This window comes from Hyposmocoma kahamanoa, unplaced genomic scaffold (genome assembly GCF_003589595.1).
Source record: "Hyposmocoma kahamanoa isolate Upper Pololo Valley unplaced genomic scaffold, ASM358959v1 79, whole genome shotgun sequence".
Taxonomy (NCBI): domain Eukaryota; kingdom Metazoa; phylum Arthropoda; class Insecta; order Lepidoptera; family Cosmopterigidae; genus Hyposmocoma; species Hyposmocoma kahamanoa.
Window position 1 is genome coordinate 11,196,560 of NW_020653993.1, and position 23,842 is coordinate 11,220,401.

The 23,842-nt window shown below is 35.9% G+C and overlaps 1 protein-coding gene across 1 annotated transcript in view; it reads right to left on the reverse strand.

Moving 5' to 3' along the window:
* LOC113233559 (nephrin) overlaps window positions 1-23,842 on the reverse strand; it is a 485,341-nt gene that overhangs the window by 51,693 nt on the left and 409,806 nt on the right. The window contains exons 10-11 of the mRNA XM_026468687.1: window positions 14,268-14,435; window positions 9,690-9,821 (exon numbers count right to left, since the gene is read on the reverse strand). Of these exons, the coding sequence (XP_026324472.1) occupies window positions 9,690-9,821; window positions 14,268-14,435 (300 nt within the window). The remainder of the gene's footprint in view (window positions 1-9,689; window positions 9,822-14,267; window positions 14,436-23,842) is intronic.

Genomic DNA, 23,842 nt, shown 5'->3' on the forward strand with positions numbered 1-23,842 from the left:
TGTATACGATTTTATCGCCCTATAAGTTCGGACACTTTTTAGCGCGGACCCGACGTCCATATAATTGTAAGTCAATGATAATCACCGTCTTACTGTTACGCACGGTTCTTCGCGAGAGAGTTAACGAGTCTATACAACCTCAAATGGCTTTGGTTGGTTAGGCTTAAGGCAATGCGGGTTGACATTTAGACTTTATTACGATATTTTTTTTCACGCGACAGGTATTACTACTAAACACATACGAATGTAACTTGGAAAATAAAGTCATAGGTACCTAAATACCGACACAGGAATTCGCATCGTCGAACTCACAATTTGAAAAGCAACTTTTCTCCCACTGGGTTACCACCACTGTAATAAATTTCTCATCACAATGAAAATTTATCTTTTCATTCGAAAGTACATTAAATTTTTCGGACCAGAATATTAAAGCACTAAACTATAAATTCTGCGTAGTTTTTACAAACGTATTTGCTACCAAAAATATCCTCGTGTCGATGTTCAATATTTATTCCAAATGATTTTATCATCATGTGCTGTATTGGACTCCTTCACTTTTATAATTTTACTTTCGAATTGTTATTCGTAAAGAGTACATTCGAAACACAAATTCGGTTTTAGCCATCTCTAATATAACCTATCTCTTTCCCTCCTATACGCTTTAGTGTTGATTATTTCGCAAAGATTTTATCAAGGAAAGCAATTTTAAGGTCATTTTGTTTTGTAATCGCAATTTTAGAGGGCTCCTGTGTTGTTAAGCAACTATAGCACTAATGTATATCCGGATAAGATGTAGATACTGTTAATGGAAAATTTAGAAGGCATTGGATATTTATGGCAGTATGATCTAATTTATGATGAAAAAAGTTTTGATATTTCGTTGGTTAAAAAAGTTTCCTCTATAAATTAAACACAAAATAAATTGGACACGAATATGCGCGGTGGGCGGATTTTATTATTGGACATGAATAAGGTAGAAATTGGACATATTCGAGACACAAAAACAAAGTAATGTATGAAGTTTGCTCAACATTAAAACATCGTCCATGCAACATAACTTTACAGTAGCGATAGAACCCTTGTGAAAGAGTTCGTCCGGGGAAGCACTGCCACCTTACCTGTTTCTGCCTTTCGGCACACTTGACAACTTACGTATCAGGGTGACGGGGCACTGTTAATGCGCCTCAGATCTTTGTAATTCAAAGCTCTGAGTGGCACTGCACCTGTTATGGACAGGCGTGTGGTTTACCATCAAGCGTACGACTTGTTCGTCCCGTCACTTCATATTATTAAAAAAAATACAACGATAAACAGAAAATTGAAAATACATTAAAATAAGACTTAACGATGATATGAAACACGACCATGAATATTTACAGGTGCGACTATAATTTTTGCACTACAAAGTAGCAAAATAAGGCATTTTTCTGCTATATTCGCAGTTTGCGTGGGAAAATTGACAGGACTGCGCTCAAGTGCGCGGTACTCTGCGTACATTAGCACACGCACCACGCTCATTAACACTTAGCACTTCTACTCGTATTTATTATTCTGTGAATAAAAACCACAATCTTGAAGTAATGACTACAATAATATTTTAAATGCGTAAATAAATAGGGGCGCTTGTTATTAATGTTTGGATATTTCTTGCTCAATCACGCCGACATAGCTGAACGGCTTGTGATGAATGTTTATGGATATATTGCTATATGCGCGTTTCCATTTTAAAGTGTCGTGTCTTGTATATTTAAATGAAGTTGTCCACATATAGCACAACACGATTAACTGTCGTTCACGCCTTTTTTGACGTTACGATGACAGACTGTAGTGACAATGGGAAGGGCTAGAACGACAGTTGTCTGACGATAAAAATGTGACGACAGATGATCGCAGTTCAAACGACAAGGCCGCTGCTGCTAAACGGTAAACTGTCGTCACAATCTAATGGCAACAGCTAGACATGACAGACGTTCAACGATAAAACAAAACATATAAATAAAACGACTTGTTCGCCAACTCACTTGGTGTCATAAAAAAAATAATTAACCCATTATAAGTACCAATTCTGGTTACGGGTCTTCTCGTCAGAGATGTATTGGCCACAGTCTACAAAATAGATAAGAACTTAAGACGTTTTTCAAGTGTTGCAAAACATCTTTAACATGCTTCATCACCACGTCTTCTTTCACCATTAAGAGAGGTGCTGCTACGAAAAATTTACAAATATGCAATAGAACAAAGAAAAAAGCACTAATCAAAAATAAAACAAGATTAGTATAGATCAATGACTCAGCTACAGAGGACATTTATGACAATGTTATTTATATTAGTATTAATTTTTTTATGAAAAATAGTGACACCCACAACATTACTACGAGGAATGAAAATAAACTAGCTGTTATTGGCAGTCGTCTTCATAAAGTCTCACGCAAAGAAATCACGCTTCTATAATAAGATTCCGACTGATATTCAAAATTTGCCATTTACGAGGTCTAAAACAATAGTGGAACAAGAACTTTATATTACAGGTTATTTGTAGAGCTGGTGCGTACGTGGATGACAAAAATCCGTGACAGTGACCCGGTTAGCTCTTGCAGGTAGTCTCGATCTAAAATATTTAAATTTAATATTGTAATGAATGAGGTCGACGATGGAGAATGAAAAGGTCCAAGTTATAACGTTCAGGGAACAAGTCTGCAGGCAGGGAATTCCATTCTATAGCATATGGAATATCCACAACATAGGAGTGGAATTCAAGCCAGTACACTGTACTGTCAAGACGTCAAGACAGTAGTGATTTACGAAATTTGAATTTTCTTTCGTCTGTCATTTTTTCCGGTATATATGCGAATAAGTTTTTACAGTCTTATAAAGTTTTAATTCATGAACACGCTATATTAAGCGCAAAATCGCTTTAAAAATCTTGTTCGAACTTGCTCGCTTATTCAAAACCTGTGTTGAAGTTTATCAAAGTCCCGATATGAAGTCGGTATAGCCGGGTTCAGAGGCGACACGTGACTGGAAAGCGTATAGTCTGTTCAGTGTATGGAGTCATCGAATTCTACAGATTATTCTTTGGGGTCAGGGTAAATTAAGTTTAGATAACTTTGCGGAAAGTTTATTATTAATACCTCAAGGCTGATTTGTTATTTTGGAAATTTTTGAGATTTTCTTTCCTTTCTAGAACGTATATTTAGCGGCTATCTTGTTATAGACAAGTAGTGGTCCGAATTCGGGCTCACACTTCAGGAAATTTGCTCCTGTTCTCCGTCACACATCTGTCCGTAACAATTACTGATAAATATTGTGTGTGGTTTATATTCTTTTGCTATATTTATGTATTTTTACGATCTCACAGCAGTAACACAATGTACAAAGAACACATACTCAAATATTTAAGTACTTTATTTTAAGTTCTTTTATTTCGCGACACATATGTCCGTCTCTCGTCTCGGCTCAGGGTTCATTGAAAACCAGCCCCTCATTTAATTATGGCTGTGGCTTATGCTGAATGAAGCCCTTTTGCGTACGCCACAACCACACATATGACAGTACAAAATTTGTAGTCGTTAATATTTTGTTTTTCGTCTGATTTGTCCTATTTTATGTTGTTTTTAACCGACTTCAAAAAAGGGAGTTTCTTTTTTTTTTGTATGCGTGTTATGCAATTACTCCGGTATTTGTGAACCGATTTTCATGATTCTTTTTTTGTTGGAAAGAGAGAGAGAGAGAGAGAGATTTTTATAAATAGCGTCTTAATTATACTTAAGGAGCAATTATTTTAATGGTTGGTTTTGATATTCTCCAATTCAAGGCGTTTTTCTCTCAATATACTTTGAGTAGTGAGAATCGAGTTTTATTATCTCCTGTGTCAGGTCCCGTATAGTGGCGAACTAGAGGATATTTCAATAGATCTTGGCAAATAAATATAATTCCATGTACTTTTGAGGTCGGCTTTTTTAGTACTCTGTACTGAGATTATTTTATTGTATTCTTTATTTTGTTTGTTAATTCTTTTTATTTTGTTTTGTTTGTCTGTCTTATCAATTTGTTTTTGTATCTATGTGTTGTGGCGTTGCAATAAATGTCTATTCTATTCTATTCTAAATAAGTAATACTTCACCAGAATTAAAGCGTTTTTTAATTTTGTTCGAATATCACTCATTCATAACAGTAATTGTTTCGGATCTGTTTTAGACGGATGTCGGACAGAGCACGGGAGTAGTGCCCCTGAGTTTCTCGGAAGTTATGTGTTGAAATCACCATGACCTTTTTGCCGAAGGAAAACATTACGCTGAAATCTGTACATCGAAGAAGCTTTTACAACCCTCCGAAGACGTATAAAGTCCCCGACCAGTATTACCATAAGAGGAAACCCGCGCCCGGCAGTGGGACGTGTAAATGAGTTATTGATGATGATGATGGGTTGTACTAAATGGAGCTGGTCGTAGTTGGGTCTAACAAAACCGGTCCAAACTCAAAAATGTTCATGTCCATAATAATTAAGAAAATTATGTCTATATAAACGCAATAAGAAGGACAGACGACATGTGGAAGGTGGTACAAGACCGGGAGAATTGGCATGTTGATAAACTGACATGATGTTGATAACAAAACAGGTCTACATTATCTGACGCTAGAAGCAACATACAAGAATAATAAATAAATAAATAAAGCAAACTCAAACTCATGAGAGAAATAAATGTATGGCAGACCAGCACGGTAATTGTTCGGCTACGGAGGCAGTTAATAAATATATTAATATAGCCGAACGGCTACCATATTGGTCTGTCACGCAGAGGTCCCGGGTTCGATTCCCGGGCCGGGAAAAATACTTTGTATGTTCTACATTTATTTTTCTCGTGCTTTTGGGCGTGAATTGTGGTGTTCTATGTGTGTCCATGGCATCCGCGACACAGGGTGTCCTAAGTGCGAGGCTATGAGTGTGTTGAAAAAAAAACCCTCAGAACGTTACTATTTATAAGAGTAACATTGGAACTGTTATAGACAGGCGTGTCGTTTACCACTAGGCGCACGACTTGAGTGGTCGTATCACTTGGTATGAGCGTGTGCGTTATATTATAATAACAAAGGTCAAACACTTAGAAAAAAATCCTTTGATCCGGCCGGATTTGAACCGACGTCTTCTAGCAAACCGTGTCAGATGCTATGCCAAGTAAGCCACGGAAGGAACCAGCGGACTTCATGAATTTTTCTATGTGGTTGTTGCAGTTTATAAAAAGTTAATAATAATAGATTCTAATTTGTAGCATTAAAGAATATATGAGTATAGATAGCTCAATGAGACAGGAAGTACGAGACGATTTCGTAATATCCCCTCATCCACTAACATAACAGGCTTCCGGAAAACTCTGATTAGAGTTCTGTCATCTACAGTGAACGGTACTTTTGATGTAAGGATTTTCCTTCCTCTTTCTTATTAATACTTTACAAGATAACTTATGTTAGATATTTAGGTGGTAACTTAGCAACTTCTTTTCAACAATTTATACACAGACAGTTTCTAGTCATTTCGCTCATTATATAACCTCAAAGGTTTTTGGTTGATTCAGTATAACAATGAAAGTGTTAAATCAATTATTTTGGAAAAAATATATAGTACGAGTATATTGCAACTCAACTCTACACCTGTCGACCTTCATGAGAGAAGACTTTTGGCCGAAGGGTGTCATGTACCGGCGTTTCCGAGGACGGCTACCGGACATCCACGTTGCGTCACACGTCGAAGTACATACGTGTAAATAAACAGTGTTATATGTATATTATCATGTTATATTGTATTTATGATTAGTCCGTAAGGTATTTATTTAATATTTCTGTTATTGTTTTGTTATATTATATGTATGTTAGTCTGTAAGGTATGTATCTATGGGTCCTAGTTGCCTGAAATAAATACATAAATAAATAAAGTAACTTTTTTATTAAAAAAAAAACCGATCTCAAAACTTTGCTTATCGCCTTTTTTCGTTACGAACTTCTTTATGCATTTCATATTTTATTTTCTGTTTGTCATGGCGACGGCGATTTGTTGATTACATGAATTGTCGAGACCTCGAGGGTACACCCTTTCAAACAAAAGAAGAATGTTCAAAATCGGTGCACAAATTGGTGAATACCGGCCATTTGACGATTTCCTTCGATTTTCATGAGATCCCCTCATCAGATACTGACTTGGTGACAATGGAACCACAAAGAGAGTGCACCCTTTCAAACAATAAAGAACTTTCAAGATCGGTCCACAATTGACGGAGATATCTGAAAACAAACATACACTCGAACGTGTAACTTAGTTTTTTTTTGGTTAAAAAATGAGAATATACAGTGATTAGTATTCGGTGTGAAAACACGATTCCAAAAGAATTCACGATGGGAAAAAGACACAAACTCATTATTCTATAGGTACTTTACACTCAGAATAATAACGCAACGCAAATTGAAGCGCTCCCAAAGGGCCTACACGAGCGGGCGGGCCTTCAGTGCTCAAAGTCAACTTGCACCGCGAACAGCTCCAGAATTTTAGCTAAAATGACGAAATGTGCGGTAAATGAGTGTAAAAATACGTCAGACAAACATGAAATAGATACTAACATCACATTCCACAAGGAAGTAACGCGTTTCAACTTTTATTTTTATATAAATATTCACTAAAACCGAAAATTAACGTACTACTAAAACTAGCCTACATGAATTTGATTTTTGCCTCACTTGTGACAGTTCGTTTGATATGAAACTATAACTCTAGCCAAATTCGATGTAGAATAAATGTCAACAAACAAAAACATTTGATTTTTAGGGTTTTCATCCCAGACTCTCTCACAGTTACAACAATTTCAATATTTTCCTACGAAATTCAGTTAGATTATGGATAATACTAAATCTTGAAGCCATGTTTATAATGAATATTATTCAAGATAAGTTTAAATGACACAAAAATGACCAGTAATAAATTTTTTGTAAAACTGTGTCATCCCTAGTGACTTTTTGATTTGAAGGGAGAGATTGCAAACATTCGAGTTCTAGTGGTAATTCAAGTTTAGAATCGGAAATAGATGCTGGATGTTATAATATGTAGTAAATTCATATTATTATTATTATTTATAATAATTGGCTAAGTATTATTTCTACATAACCCAATTACCTACTTACCTATTTAAATTCCAGTTACGAGAGCAGGCCGTGGGGGCAGAGGAAGCTTTAATAATGAGCATTGAAAAAATGTTCTTTTCCTATGTCATCATTGGTAGCCTAGGAACGTTTTGTTATTAAACATTCTACATCGAATTTGGCTAGAGTATATCATTCTATGCGTTATTATTCTAAGACTTTACATATGTAAAGTCCAATGATCAATGATCTTTTTTTAATATCAAGTAAACTAAAGAAAATACTCACAAAGTGCGATACACATATTTCAGATCGCTTTCATTTCATTAGTAATAAAATAAATTCTAAATTAAAGCCAGGGTCCCTGCCACTCGATCACAGCAAAATGATCGTACCACAAAAACTCTAATTCGAGCTGAGGTAGAATCTACACTTAAGTAAAAAAATAATCTCAGTACAGAGTACTAAAAAACCGACCTCAAAAGTACGTGGAATTACGTCTATTTGCTAAGTTTCATTGAAATATCCCCTAGTTCGCCACTATACAGGACTTGACGCTGGAGATAATAAAAATAGGTTCTCACTACGACACTACTCAAAGTATATTGAGAGAAAAACGCCTTGAATGGAAAAAATAGCAAAATCAACCATTAAAGTAATTGCTCCTAAATTAAAGTTAGGCGCTATTTATAAAAGTGAATCTTCATGCGTGAACAGCCACCCTTCGATATGGATGATTTTCTTCAAAATGAAATGGGACCACTATGGAAGTACCGCCTTTCCAACAAAAAAAAGAATCATGAAAATCGGTTCACAAATACCGGAGTTATCGCGTAATGAAAGAAAACACTCACGCCCGAGAAGTAATTATTAAATATTTTATTCAAAAATCTTATACATTTTATATTGGTTCCACATTTTGAAAATGATAGGAGTCAAAGTATTTCCTTTTTTTTTACCCGACTCCACATACACGCAGGTATTCTCAAATGAGGTTTCATTACCTCTAACACGTAACATACATCCAAAAAAAAAGAAATAAAAGAACATACAGTCGAATTGAGAACCTCCTCCTTTTTTGAAGTCGGTTAAAAAACAATTGTATAATTTACTGTGTTGTACTACTGATTATTTGATTCAAAATTTTTCGATACGTTTGGCATTACTTCACCGCGTCGAATGTAGTTTTGTAATGCTATAAGTACAGCTGGGTGTAATAGATACAGCTATGGTCACGAGATAAAGGGTATATATATTCTCGAACTAATGCTCACTACCTAATTTCCGCGGCAATTTTTACTATCTAACCGCCTCCGTGGCCGAACGGTTACCATGCCGGTCTGCCACGCAGAGGTCCTGGTTTCGATTCCCGAACCGGGAGAAATATTTGTATGACTATTTTTATTTTTTTCGTGATATTGGGTGGTTGTCTATGTGTGTATCCATGGCACCCGTGATACAGGGTGTACCTAGTGCAGGGCTATGAGTGTGTGCGCGTTATTATTATCTAAGTATTCGGTTTTTTGTTGTCGTGAAATATTATTTGATAATTAGACTATAATACTAGTATGAGAATTATTGTAGCAACTTTTATAGAGTTACAAGAGATAGGCTACGCAGCTACGAAAAGAGCTACGAAAATCAGTTCCGAAAATGGAAGCAGAAAACATAGGCATTTCAACAGGAGAGTCCCATAAGTGGAAGCTCACCCGTACGCAAGGTAGTCAATGTAGCTTATTCTATCTGGTTCTGTACAAAATTCTATCCTAGATATAATGGTGTGAACACTTTGACAGCGCGTTTTATTTCGATGTCAACGCCATCTTTACACCAAAATTGGGTTGTGGAAAGATGGGCAAACGCCCGCGGCCTGACACTTTGTTCAAATCAGGTTACAATATATTAACGCCAGAAATCGAGGGCAAAAACTATTTACAACTACTTAAATATTGTTGCTAATTGTGTTGTGATCAAATTTAATGGTTTTGTTTTCTAATCTAGATGATTCGATTTGTCGTTCTATTGAACCGATACGTTTAAAAATTGCATTGAAATAAATTGATACAAAAAATCGTTAGATCGTACGTACATCAATCAATTTTCATAAAAACCCAATTGTAATATGCATCCTTAGTAATGAGAATCCATAGTACTGCAAGGTGGGTATTGTGTGTGACGTTGCCTCTTCGTTTGAAAAAGATTTTTTCCTTGAAATTTGTAATAAGTGTAAAATAATACCAAATTACATATTCCTCGTCCTTGACCGCGATTTTGAACGGAAATGGATTAGAACCCAACGTTTTGGGCAAAAACCCACTTATAATCCGAGCGAGTTGAAAGGGCTTTAACCCACTGCCCATCTCTGGGGTCTGTGACAACCCTGTACACTGGCTGATCTGGGGTTCATAAATTCCTGTGTGCACAGGTTATAGTGCACTTCTCGTGTACGCCAGGGGTCGGTAGGTCAGTATAATCAAAACTAACGTAGAAAGATATGGGGCTGCCCATCTTTGGGTGTTACAGTTTTAAATAACCGAATGAAATAATACAATAAATATACTTACACAACACGTTGATTGTATGCGTAGCAACCACATTCTCAGTGAGCTGCGTGTTGATACCATGACAAACTACCACGATAGACCGACGGTTTGGCTCCACAACCACGGTGATGTTCGATGTTGTTATCCAGCCACCTGTACAAAAAATCATTTAATAAATACAAATACAAAATATTTGTTTCCAATGTTATCATTGGTTAGTAATACAAACAAAAAACTTACACACTAATGTTAGTAAATTACAAATATTCACTCTGTTTAGGGTACGTGTGAATTTTGGTGCAGTGTTCAAGGAATGAACCTTGGCCCTGCCAGCAATGATACTCAGGAGGCCGCTGTCACGGATTCTGCGCATCAAGGAGGTCACTCTTGTTCGCATGATGGCAGCGAACCCATCTATTTGTGCATAAGCGAACATTCCCGAGGCGCTGCAGAATCGGGGCACAACAGCATCCTAAATATACTAGTGTATACAACTCGTACGGAGCTGAGAGCTTTCTGGTTGTAGTTAACCCATAGGCTGCAGGTGTAAAAGGTCTGGCAGTAAGCTTTAACTTTACTAGCACACCTAGCAAACCTACGGGTTGTTGCTCTGCACTGCCGGCGCCCTACATTCTCTTTCAATATTTGTATTATCTTCTAAGGACTCGACCCAGAAGCCAAGGTACTTAAATTTTGTGACTTTATTGAGAGGCGTGCAACGCTATAATAATATAATTTTTTTCAGAGAAAAACGAATTAGTCACTTCCCGTGAAAGATCATTAAAATTATGGCTAGAACTAGCTCATTTAAAATTTGTCTCATGTAGACTTAAATACTTAGATATGTTTTAATTATTTCTTAAAATATTCTAACGACGGTTTTATTCAAGGGTAGCTAATACAATTTGAAGTTCAGCAATGGTAAAATCTTAAAATTAGTAGCAGTGCGATATAGCAATTATGATAGTAAGTTGTTAGTTGTTATTCTGCTAAAATTGTAGGGTTAAAGCACATAAGTCAAAAAAGTGCTTCATTTGTTAATATACAATTATATATTTTTTATGTTGTTTATAGTATTGGAAGACGTGAAAAGAATGAAGATAAAGACACCTCTAAAGTTACAAATTTATGAAGTTACAAATGAATTTGACTTATGTGCTTTAGTCTGCCGACCTTAGAATTTAGTTCCAATGGCGGTTGAGTCTCAATAGAGTCCACTGACACTGTCGATCACTAAAGATCTATTTTGCACTAAAACTACCACGAAAATTGCTTACACCTTAATTTTTACCTCGTTTAATGAGCAATTTATTATTCAAATTAGGTGCGTGTTTTATGGCAAATAATTAGTATACTACGTCATCGACGTGTCGTCATTGTAATTGCAGTGAATAAGTAAGTAGCTCGTAGTCTAGCCACTGATAAGCCACTGTTGTTAACTTTTATCAGAATACCAAACGTACAAAATAGTTAGTATTTTGTATTGTCTTGACACTCTAATGAGATGATTTAAAATTAGGAGAATTTGGGCACAGGTATTGTGAAAATTTCGAAAAAACTTGTTAAGAGTCGACACTCTATTATATATTTATATAATACGGTTTATTTTGCTTGGGTCGAGCGGTAGGGACACTAGCTTTATTTCAGAATAAGTTTTTTACAAAAGAAATTAACGCCATTTGAATAATTTCAGTACGGATTACTAAAAACCCGAACCCAAAAGTCATTCATCCCTTAGTTTGCCACCCTTACAGGTGGAATACTTTCTTCAAATTTAAATGGGACCACATTTGAAGTACCTTCTTTCTAACAAAAAAAAAATCATCAAAATCGGTTCACAAAGAGTTATCGCGTAACATACATAAAAAAAAACATACAGTCGAATTGAGAACCTCCTCCTTTTTTTTGAAGTCGGTTAAAAATGTATACTATACGTGTTCTGTTTAGTTCATTTGATATAAAAAAATATCATTGGTATATGTAAGGTACTTATTGAATAGATTGGTTTCTTGTAAAATTTCGAGGTAATTTAGTGTCTTTTTAGTACCGTGAAAATTTTTATGAATCATGTTTCACTTCGTATACTAAACATATCCTTAATTTGACTATATATATTTTCCAAAATAATTGATTCAACATTTTCACTGTTAGCAGAATCAACCATAGCCATTTGAGGTTGTGTCGACTGCTAATACAAAAAAGTAATGCTGCAAAGGCATGTGTAGACTCGTAGTTAGGATTTAATCTACATTCATGCGCTTTGCGCAGACAATCTAACGAGATTTCCCGAATGAATTAACGGGGTTTAGACCCTTTTAGGGAGTCACTACACTTATCGGCACGTATTCGCATTAACCCTCTCACATATAGGTAGCACAGACAGCCCTGCATGCAGAGCGTGCACGGCTGCACACATCCTACTACAGTGCTCCGGCGTGGCCAATTACAGCCTTGACGTCGAGTTGCGGACACCAGCTCGTTACACCAAGTATTAAGTAAGCCTCTCACAAGAATCTTTACGCCCATGTAATAAGAGAGACAATGACGTTGTGCGTATCGTGACAAGGATCCGAGCGGTGATGAGTCCCTTATATAAGATATCTAGGTACCCAAAAACAAATAACAGATTCATGCAAACTAATTCCAATTTCACTTTACTTCAAAACCTAAAACTTCTAATACGAAATTTCTCTAGCTCGTTGTAAGTATATAATGAGATAAAATACATCACCAGGCACGCTGCCAAAGAGGATGCGAGCAGACAAAGATTTAAGACCAATAGTTGACTTCATGCAGAATAAATGGTGCTGCGAAAGCGTATTGATTTTAGAAAATTTTTGGCAATTTATGTTCTCAAATGTTTCGGGTCACTAATTTTAGTTAGACATGATGGACGGACTCTATTTCATTATTCACTCAATTCAGGTTTCAAAATATAACCGCTCACGCGATGCGCTCATCCTACCGCAAAATGGCGGCTGTTTGGTTTCGCAAATTAGAAAAGGATTCCATTTAAATACAAGTTTTTAAAAATAAAAATTATTATTCTGCATTGCTAAATAAACACCCTCCGTACTGCTAACAAAAACATCTCAAATAAAATGTAGTATACACCGCAATTCCTGCACTTAAAAAGCACTAATGAAATTTTTGGCGTACTTGGGTAAATATGATAATATTCCGTTTGAATGGTTCTAATGTTTACCATGAAATTACTCCTTAAAGTATAGTTTATAAACATTTATATTCAGGGTAAACTTAAAAAACGCAACTTACGGTATGTTTTCAATAAATAAACACCGACATCACCAGCCCAAACAATAACACACACGATTGTCGTGACGTATTTTTGAAGTTTTTTATTTTTTTAAATGACAGATCCAGGCATTAAAAACGAAATAGCAATTAATATTAGTTCTTTTACCTGTTATAACTTCGATATCCGATAAATCGGTATAAAATCATCACCGGCACCTCTAGGTGTGGTATGCTTCCAGAGACGCATGAATCGCGTGAGCGGTTAAGTTGTATAGAAGTTGACGTGAAATATATCTTAATTATTAAAAAAAAAACCGACCTCTAAAGTTCGTGGTAAGTAAATAAGTATCTATTTGCCAAGTTTTACCGAAATTGGTTACCGGAAATTTCGTAAAACTGTATTCATTCCCTAGTTTGTGAAATATACAAATGCCAAAAATTTGCGATTTCTCATTTAAAAATTCGGACACTGTATAGTATTTTTTAATACTCAATAAAATGTTTATTATTTTTTTAATAGCGTACCTAAGTTAGGTAAATTATTGCAAATTTTATCAGGCTATAGAAATTTATTCTTAGAACAACTTGAACGTGGAATGACGTAGTTTTTCCGTGTACATCTGTCTGTGTTTCACCCGACTGAAGATTTTGCGGGTGTTGTCTTGTAAATTATGTATCCTTAGACATGTGCCACAGACATATTGAGTGGAAACCATGCACGCGTTGTGATACACGGCCGAATTTGTTTGCTGTTAGAAAACCAGTTCTGGGTAATTTTCTGGTTAGTTTTCTCAACATAATTTTGGTGGCAATTTCTATTATTTAAGAGCCGATACTATTTCAGCTTGAATTTACATTTTTCCCATACTAATACGGTTCATTTACCATGGGTCGAGCGACAGGGACTCTGGCTTTATTTCAGAATTTATTGTATTACAAACGATATCAAAGCCATTTGAAAAATGTATGTTTTATTTAGTTCAGTTGATACAAAAAGAAATCTTTGGCATGTGTAAGGTACCTATTGAATACAGTGGTTTTCTTGTAAAATTTTGAGGTGAGTTTGTGTGTTCTTTCTACAGGGAAAATTTTTAAGAGTCGTGTTTTCACTCCTTATACTAATCAGTGTACTTATATCCTTAATTTTACTGTATGTTTTTTTCAAAATGATTGATCCAACACTTTCACTGTTATGCGTTATCAACCAAAGCCATTTGAGGTTGTATAGACTTTTAAAAAATAAAAATTATCACCGAAATTGGTTACAGAAAATTAACCTCAAAATTACCCATGGACACAAAAAAGGCGCAAAAGTATTTTCGTTGGAAAAAGAAGACTCACCTTCAGGAGAAATAACCGTACGATTGCTAGCCTCTTTATGATGTTTCCCCAATACCAGCCATTTGACGTCAGCGGCAGGGTTAGAAGGTGCCGTGCTGCAACTGAGGGGCACTGGATCCCCCACGCGAGCTTCCGATGGACCCGATATCGTCACGTGAGATGGGGAAACTGTAACAAAAGACAAGGATTTTTGAAATATTTTTGTAAAAACTGTAAATGACAATTGTAACGATAGAGCTCCTTGTCCTGACCTTACCTATTGCCAAGCAGTCAGTATTACTGTGTTCCGGTTTTGAACGGTAAGGGTGCTGGTGAAATTACAGGCACATGGGACTTTTCGACTTATGTCTCAGGGTGACGGGCGCAGCGGCAGTGCCCCTCAGATCTTTTTAAATCAGATTTAAAGCTCTGAGTGGCACTGCAACTGAGCATCATCAGGCACACGACTTGTTCGTCCCGTCACTTGATATTATAAAAAAAAATCATTTTAATAATTGATTCATAATAGATTTGTATAGCTATTGTTGTCCTTTTTGGTTATGAAAATATTTATTTTTCATTTAGTCCCATAGTTAAATACTGAATATTTAAGTTTTGGTGATCTAATGCATTGCAATGCAAAGCGCGTTAGACTATATTACAATATCAAAAATTATTATATTTAAAGGTGACAAATTCAAAATGAATAGTAAAGAAGACAAGATCAAATACAATTTAAAAGACGTAACAATTATCATAGTGTACATATTTTGTGTAAATGAACAGAAGATTCTTGTAAATGGACACAAAAAAGAAGATGGACTAATTTATATTTTGGAATGGACAGATTCGAGGCTTGAACCGTTTCGTTTTATGGCTATGGGACAACGAGCTTTTACGTTCAGAGAATGTGCTTACCAAAATTGTTTTTTAACAGACGATGTAGAATATTTTGACCATATTACGGATTTCGATGTTTTGCTTATGGGCGTAAAGAGCCTTAATGAATCTTTTAACTTTCCACACAAAAGAAAAAGACGTCAAAAGTATGTGTTTGTCGCTTTAGAATCGTCAGTGAATTACCCTTTGGGTGATAAATTTAATAATATTTTTAACCTCACATGGACATATAAGTTAGATTCAGACGCGCCTCTCGGCTATATTGTAGTAAAAAATCGATACGGTGAAATAATTGGCCCAAAAAAAGATATGCATTGGTTGGACATAAACAAAATGAAGCCAATTAGCAAATATATCAAAAGGAAGTTAAGGAATAAAAATACGGCAGCAGCCTGGTTCGTGTCCAATTGCAACGCGACAAATAATCGTTCAGATTACATCGATAAATTATCAAATGAATTATCGTTACTTGAACACAGCATAGATATATACGGTGACTGTGGAAATTATAACTGCACAAGGGATGATATGGTGCAACAATGTTTTGCTAAAATCGAATCGGACTTCTATTTCTATTTGGCGTTTGAGAATTCCTTTTGTGAAGATTATGTGACGGAGAAAATTCTAAACGGGTTGGAACATTTTTCAGTGCCTGTTGTGTACGGGGGAGGAAATTATAGCAGGTACGTATTGTAAAAAGAAGAGAAACACTTGGATTTGGGATTTTGTAATTAATCTCTTCTGTACAAACAATTTATAGGGATTAAACCTATTTTTCCGGATTTAAATCGCGCGGTTGACTGTCAACCATGACCATAGCCTGTAAAGGGCCCGAAGCGTCGGTTTGTTTACAAATATAGGCGATATAAATCCGGAAAAATAGCTTCATTTCCTATGTGTTACAATCGCGAAAACCTAAGAACTCGATACAAACAATTTATGTCAAAAATCAATATAAGCGCCACCTTTTGAGGATTTCAAAGAAGCTTGTCAACCTTTACCCTTTCATGGATATTAATGGCGTTTGCCGTAAAATTAAATATTAGAATACGATAGTACGGGTTATTCCGTTTCGCTTTGTGGACTTCAAAAAACCACAGAACAATAAATACAGCAACAAGTGTTTAGTTTGAGAGGTACGTGTGCCAACAGTTCGCGGAGTTCCGCAAACTTGAGTTCACTCCGCTATTTTCGCTTTGTACGTTATACGTGCTGTCAATTATCTCGCGCAAAACCTCGAAAATCGTAGAAAAATGCCATTCATTTTGGTACTTTGAAGGACAGTCGCACTTGTAATTATTATCTGTGATAATGTTTTGTATCATCATTAATTCTTATTTTATCTAATTTTCAATTTTCTATCTGACGAAAGTACACTGTACCGCTGCAATAATATGGTCGCTTCTTTTATGAAAAATGAAGTACACATGTCGAATTAACCGTCGTTCAGCTATTAACAGCTAGATGGCAGCACATTGATTGAAATTTCAATATAAAATCGAAACGTATCTGTGTAAAGAGGGCTATTGTTTCAGATTCATACCAAAAGGAATATACCTAGATGCAAATCTTCTCACCCCAAAAGAACTAGCTAAGACGATGGTGGAGGCAATAGACAACATCGACAAATACTACAACTTCTTCAAATGGCATAGATACTACAGTTTTCATAGTACTGAAGAATATGGTTTTACAGATGAAATTTGCGCTTTATGTAAATTACTTAATGATAATACGGAAAATGTTTACGTAGATTTTGTAAATTGGTGGAATAAATAAGTAGATTTGCTTGAAAATCGTATCAATAAACAGAGGTCTATATTAGTAAACAATTATCAATTAATAAATTTGTTACTTAAGTCTTTATTAACAAATTTCACTGAAGTGCACCTCGATTAACGATTAATTACAAATTACTTGAGACACATCAATATTTTGCTTAAGACACACCTCAAGATCGTTATTAAGTGCAGGGTTTTGGTGACATGGGACGCTATCACCCAAGATGTCCATGATTATAGTCTATTATATTAATTAATGCAAGAGTATTTGAGATGCAATTTTCAGATCTGAGTGAGACGAAGAGCTGTTTATTACTTTTTAAATTCGTAAATGGTAGCATTATCATTATCTTTGTCACCAATGTTCGTAAGGCCAACAATTCAAGTTCTTTAAAGTATCTCAGAGTAGCAAATTCTTTAACAATAACCAACTTACACTTTACACCTTACTAACGAGCCCTTATTTTTTTTTGTTAAAAACAAATAAAGAAAAAAGAACAGAAGCACTTCGTGCGTATGGGTGGTGTGTCAACGGCATAAGAAAGGAATGTTCCAGACTTTCTAGTTCAGTTCGATGAGGGTAGAACTAAATTGAAAACTTCATTGACAGAATAACGACAAGAAGGTCTCTGGTTTACCAGGCTAGTAGTCTCTGCCTATCTCATCGAGATACCAGCATGATCGCGTCTATATTACACAGCTATTTCTAGATCTATGAGATTATGTTATTTTCTATCTTTGTGCGAATAATAGTTTTGATGTCCAAGAAAATTTCAGGCAGAAAATAGACTTTGGGTTAATATTGTCGTGATTGCATAAAAAGTCCGTTATTCCAATGTAGATACGGAGCACTGAAAAGTCAGATAAATCTGACAGATATTATTCGGCGATCCCGGAACTCTATATAACTTTTTCGATATATCATCTCAGATTTTGGCTTAACTTGCTTAGCATAGGTCGTTTGGAGGCAATCCTTTCTTGAGTAATACTATCATATCGATAGCCTGAGCCGTATCGTGTTAAATCCCTGCTAAAGACAATTAAAAAAAAACGATAATTTCTAATTTGTATTTGGTCATTATTGTAGGGGCCAATTTTCCGTAGTTATAGTTACTCTGGTGATTAGTCACCGTGCGTACAGGTACAGATTACTTAATAGCTATTACGTAGTAGATATTCGTACATCACTCTCATACAAAATCGAAAATATTTACGCTATAATACCATATCAAATCTGACTAATGGCACCAGGCCCTCACAACTAGGAAAAATGAACCTAAGCACGCGCTCAGAGAGGTGAAAATAACGTTGTCGTGCGGAGCCGAATGCTCATAAATGAAATACTTGTATGACCGCTTGTGCCGACGTCGGTACACACAGGCACTTATTGAGCGAGTGGTGGAGCCCTGGTATATGCTATTTCTACGTTTAGGACGTGGTTATTGCACAATAAAATCATCAAGATCAACCTTTTTATACGTCCCACTGCTGGGCACGGGTCTCTTCTCAGGCGAGGGTTCAGGCCATGGTGACCCAATGCAGATTGGGGACTTCACACGTTTTCCGAGGGTTGTTAATTTTCTTCGATGTGGAGGTTTCGTTACTATGTTTTCCTTCATCGAAAAGTCATGGTTGTTAATACTTCTATTAACATTATACATAAATTTAGTTTAGGTAAGATGCCGCTAGATGGCGTTGAACCTTTTATGCAATTTTCTAAAACGCGCTATTGAGTTGTTCACGGAAACTGTATAAATGTGGAGTAATTTACAAATAAAAGCGTGTTATTGGAACATACAGGCTGTTTCATTTTGGGTATTTTTGGGACGCTATACATGGTAAATTCCGAAATCTTAGAGCTACGAGCCCGGATTTGAACCCAGAACCTCTGCTTGGGAAGCGGTGGAAATATTTTTTCAGAACAAATGTTGAATAAATAATAAAGGCCGTCCTTTATGTAAATAGAGCTGGGCGATAATGAATGTAAAAAGTTCGTATATTTGTTTAGAAAATAGACAGATTGTTCACTGCACTACATGCTGCAGAACTCTCGATCCCGGATTGGCTAATTAGCTTTAGTACTCGGTCTGCGCTTTGAGCAGGGCATGCTCCCAATGATCTTGTCGTGTTCTGCAAACTGTATTCGCAAAAACTCTGTATCAATTGATGCTGATGTCGGATGCGGAAGCTGATTTAAAAAAATATGCGGTTGATCCACGAATGCAGATGTAGACTAGCAGAACTAGACTGAAAAAATTAGCGGGCGAAAGACGAAAATTCGTATTTTTAAACAGCGCGCCATTGGAATTCGCAAAAAGTGGTAGTGACGTAGTTTGTTGACGAATTTATTTTCAAACAGAATAGATGACATATTATTTACTCTTATATTTAGATATATTTTCATATTCAATTCTAATACTGGGAAAACGTAATCAGAAGATTAACAGGAAAAGTTTACTTTCAAAATAATCTCTTTGACAAATTTTGAGTTCCGCACATCTTTGCTCAAGTATTTTCAATAAACAGGATATTCCTTTCACGAGATTGGAATATACAGGTTGCCTGTTAATTTGTCAGTTATGCTTCATTTTACAATTATCGAGTTACGTATTCTAGAAAACCGGTGTTCTAGATTCTCTTGATCTCCCATGTTAAAAATCAAAATTGTTTTATTTAACGTCGTCATTCAGTAGCAGTAGAGCTCCTTATGAAAGGGTTCAGAAACGGCTCGTAAAAGTAGAAACAGTTCTACCGAAAAGTTGCAAATCAAAGGAACTTAAGAGCATTATGTTTCACTGCCGACAATGTTTTTGCGTAATTAAGGATGCTTCCTTGCTGCTGTAGACGTCTGCAGGTGACGGTTACCGCTCTGCAGATACCGGACTATCCATCTTTTTTAACAACAGTAGCAATCATCGAGTATATAACCAAAAATAAAGACGAAATGTCATTTAATTCGTTTGAAAACTATTCTGCCAAATCATTACTGTGACAACTGCGTTCCGATTGCCGTCAATTGTTTCACATCAAATTGACCAGTTTAGCCTGATCTTTGCTATAATGGACGAATATTGATTTTTTCCACAACATTACGAGATATTATCTGTATTACTATAAATACAGAATATTTTTGGAATATCCGGAGACGTACACAGGTCAGTTGTTGGCGCTGTACTATTTCAGCTTTCTAATTTGTGATTTCAGAGCAAACGAGAGTTGATATTTAAAAGTGATCTCAGTACCATTTGTATGTTGAGTTGCCACATACGGATGGCCCTTATTTCTTCTCTATTTATGGTTATATACTCGATGATAGTGGTAGAGGTCCTTGTGAAAAAGTTCGTCTAGAAAAGTACTGTCGCCTTACCTATTTCTGAAGTTCAGGATAGCGATATTCAAGTAATAATAAAACGATGCTAAGCAACGATGGCAGAGGAAAAGAAATTTTTTTTGTCAATGCTGATTATTTAGGCTAGAAATGAATTTAAATAAGTAGTAAGTAATTGGGTTATGTAGAAGTAATACTTACCTGACCAATTACTACAAAGTTTGCAAAATACCTCTTAATACGTATGATTTATGTTTAAAATAATTAAGTTTTTGCTACATATTAATACTTATTGGCTAGATAGTAAATATTGGATATATGAATACATGTCTAATCAAGCATCAATTTCCGAATCTGAACTTGAACAAGAAGCGTTTGCAATCTCTGCCTTCAAATAAAATAAATCATTAGGGGTTTTATAAATAATTAATTACCGGTAATTTTTATGTTAGTTTCAAATCACTTACTGGTGATTTGAAACTTTTTTTGAACAAAAATTAATCACAGACACTTCAAGCTTAATCGAATTTCAGGGAAACAATATTAAAGTTGTGGTTAAGCAAATTGAGGTGAAAACCCTAAAAAACGGTTTTTGATTGTTGACATTTATTTTACATCGATTTTGGTACGAGTATAGAAACATTATCCCTGAAATTGCTAGAAAACACCTGATTCGTATATTTAGGTCGAGAGCTGTTGAACGACTACCCTAAAATCCTGATCGACGGGAAAGTGGAATGCAATCGTGGAAGAGGTCGAACGAAAATAAGTTTCTTTGACGGAATAAAACGAAAAATGAGGGCCAAGTTGCGTAAGGACGTCAGAGAAAAAGCTTTGAAGAGGACAGAATCGCGTTAAATACAACAGACAAGGGTTTGGTCTTAAATCTGAGACAAAGAGATATAACCGTTGTCTATGGTACTGCCATAGTATAAAAATTCAAGTATGGCAACTCCACATAATGTTAGCAACGCGACTTAACGATGTGCAACTTGAATGTTACCAATACTAATAATTTGAATAGGTAAATGGTTCGCCTAAGTGGAATCCAAGCACAATCATTCCACACGAGTCGTTTAGCTTAGTCGGCATACCATCTGGCACTGTTTGTTGGAAGGTATTGGTTCAAATCTAGCCAGCTCGAAGGATTTTTTTTGAATTATAACAATATTAAAGTATTTTATATAGAGATACCATACAAATCTAGAAAACTCGGAATCCACTTCGGATGTCGCTTGTGTACTAAGTCCGATTCTAATACGAAAAAATACGAATATCGCTTGTACATCTACAGCTCCAAAACAACGCTCCAAGCCTGTTTCTTATGAGAAATATAATAATAATTCATTTTTTGCAAAGAAATTGGTGCCTATTGTTAAGTTTGGTTTCATTTACAGTAAGGCCAGTTAAACAACGACATTATCTACGTTTGCAATAACGTTATTTAACAATGGTTCCATCTCCATAGAAAGGTTGACGGTTCAAGTCCTTGTGGCGGCGTATACCTTCTTTAATTTCCAAGTTACATTTATTATATTTCAATATCTCTCGCTAACAGCGACAGAAAACATTGCGATGAAACCTACAGGTCCAGATAGTTTTTTTTTTAATATAATATCAAGGAACGGGACGAAAGAGTCGTACGCCTGTTCATAACAGTTGCAGAGCCACTCAGAGCTTTAAATCACAAGATCTGAGGGGCATTGCCACTGCGCCTGTCACCCTGAGATGTAAGTTGACAAGTCCTATGTGCCTGTAATTTTGCCAACATCCTTAGTTGATAACGACTTCGCGCATTAACTGCAAACAAGCAGTCAATCTGTTAACAGCCTTATCCTTCAAAACCGAAACACAGTAATGCTGACTTTAACTGCATGGCGTCAGAAACAGGTAAGGTGGCAGTACGCTTTCACAAGGAGCTCTAGTATTACTAAAATGGTTGCCGCATTAGGCTAGTGTGGCGGATTATGTTGTAAACACTTTCCTTAGACGAGATCTGTACCTGTGGAACGATCTGTGGAACAAACCTTGCTGGATTTTATAACAGGCTTAGGCATTCAACACAACCCACATGCTCCAGACTATTTTGAAAACGGAATTGAAGTACACTAAATTCAAGTAAACTCCGCATGCGTTTGGTCCGCTGTTATGTCTTCAGTATCTTGCTGTTTGGTATGGAGTATTGGACCTTGACTCCAGCATTATGCTCAAAACTGGTATCCTTTGAGATGTGGCTGTACAGACGTGTGGTCACCAATGTTGAGGTTCTTCGTCGAATGAGAAAAAAGTTGGAACACTCAGAACTGTAAAGGAAGCTGCAGTATTTTGACCACGTAATGAGGGGCAAGAGATACCGGATTGTTCAACTAATAATGCACGGAAAAATAAACGAAAAGCGTAGTCGAGGCAGAAGGAAAACATCGTGGTTGAAGAACCTAAGAGACTGGTTCCGTGTGGTAGTTTAAAAAATGAGAATGGCCATGATGGTCGCCAACCTTCGTAGAGAAGTGGCACACTAAGAAGAAGAAGAAGACAATGAAACTATTCTTCTGGATTTAAATCGCGTATATTTATTTTTTCAAACAAACCGACGTTTCGGGCCCTTTACAGGTCACGGTTGATCAGTCAACCGTAAAAACAAATATACGCGGTTTAAATCCGGAAAAATAGTTTCATTTCCAAAGAAGAAATTCAAGAACAACTGAAAATATTTCTATTGTATCATTAAGATTAGACATCATTTTAGGGATTGCAAAATTAAACACAAATGGCATATACATGAGGTACAATTTACATTATTAGACATAAATATTTCCAAATCGGTAAACAGAACAGAGAAATAAATCCGCAAATTCTGTCGTATATACACGGAATTTAGGTTCAACATTGCACGCTCTGCTACGCGAACTTAAGACGTCCGATTTTGGTACACCCATATATAAAGTGGTATATAATTACAAAATACACATCTCCCTTTGTAAATTTTGAAATCCTTTGATACTGTAACCCGACCAAACAAGGCCACTTACCACGCAAGTATTATATATGTTGCGTCACGACTGTCTTCAACTAAAACACAATTTATGACATAAAGGTTTACTAGGAGTTCACTAAAGTTAACTAGAGTTAGATTACTAATACCACGGGGTATCCATTCATACAAATTAACTTTAGTACTTACTTAAAAATGTAGATGGCGACACTTTAGTCAAATAAAAAATACGAAGTATTGAATCTCGAAAATTTGATGTATGTCATACTAAATAAGAAGTATAAAATATAAAAAATTATAACTTTTATACAAAAATATTAAAAATATTTGCCAAGTTTTACTGAAATCGGTTACCGGAAAGTGCGTGAAACCGGATTCAACCCCTAGTTTGCTACCTTTAGAGGTGGAACATTTTCTTCAAATCTATTTTATTAATGCACGTAGTAGCATTAGAGTTCCTTGTGAAATAGTTGGTCCAGGGAATTACTGCCACCTTGCCTATTTCTGTCGCCAAGCAGTAATGTCAGTATTACTGTGTTCCGGTTTTGAAGGGTAAGGGTGCTGGTGAAAATACTGGCACATGGGACTTGTCAAC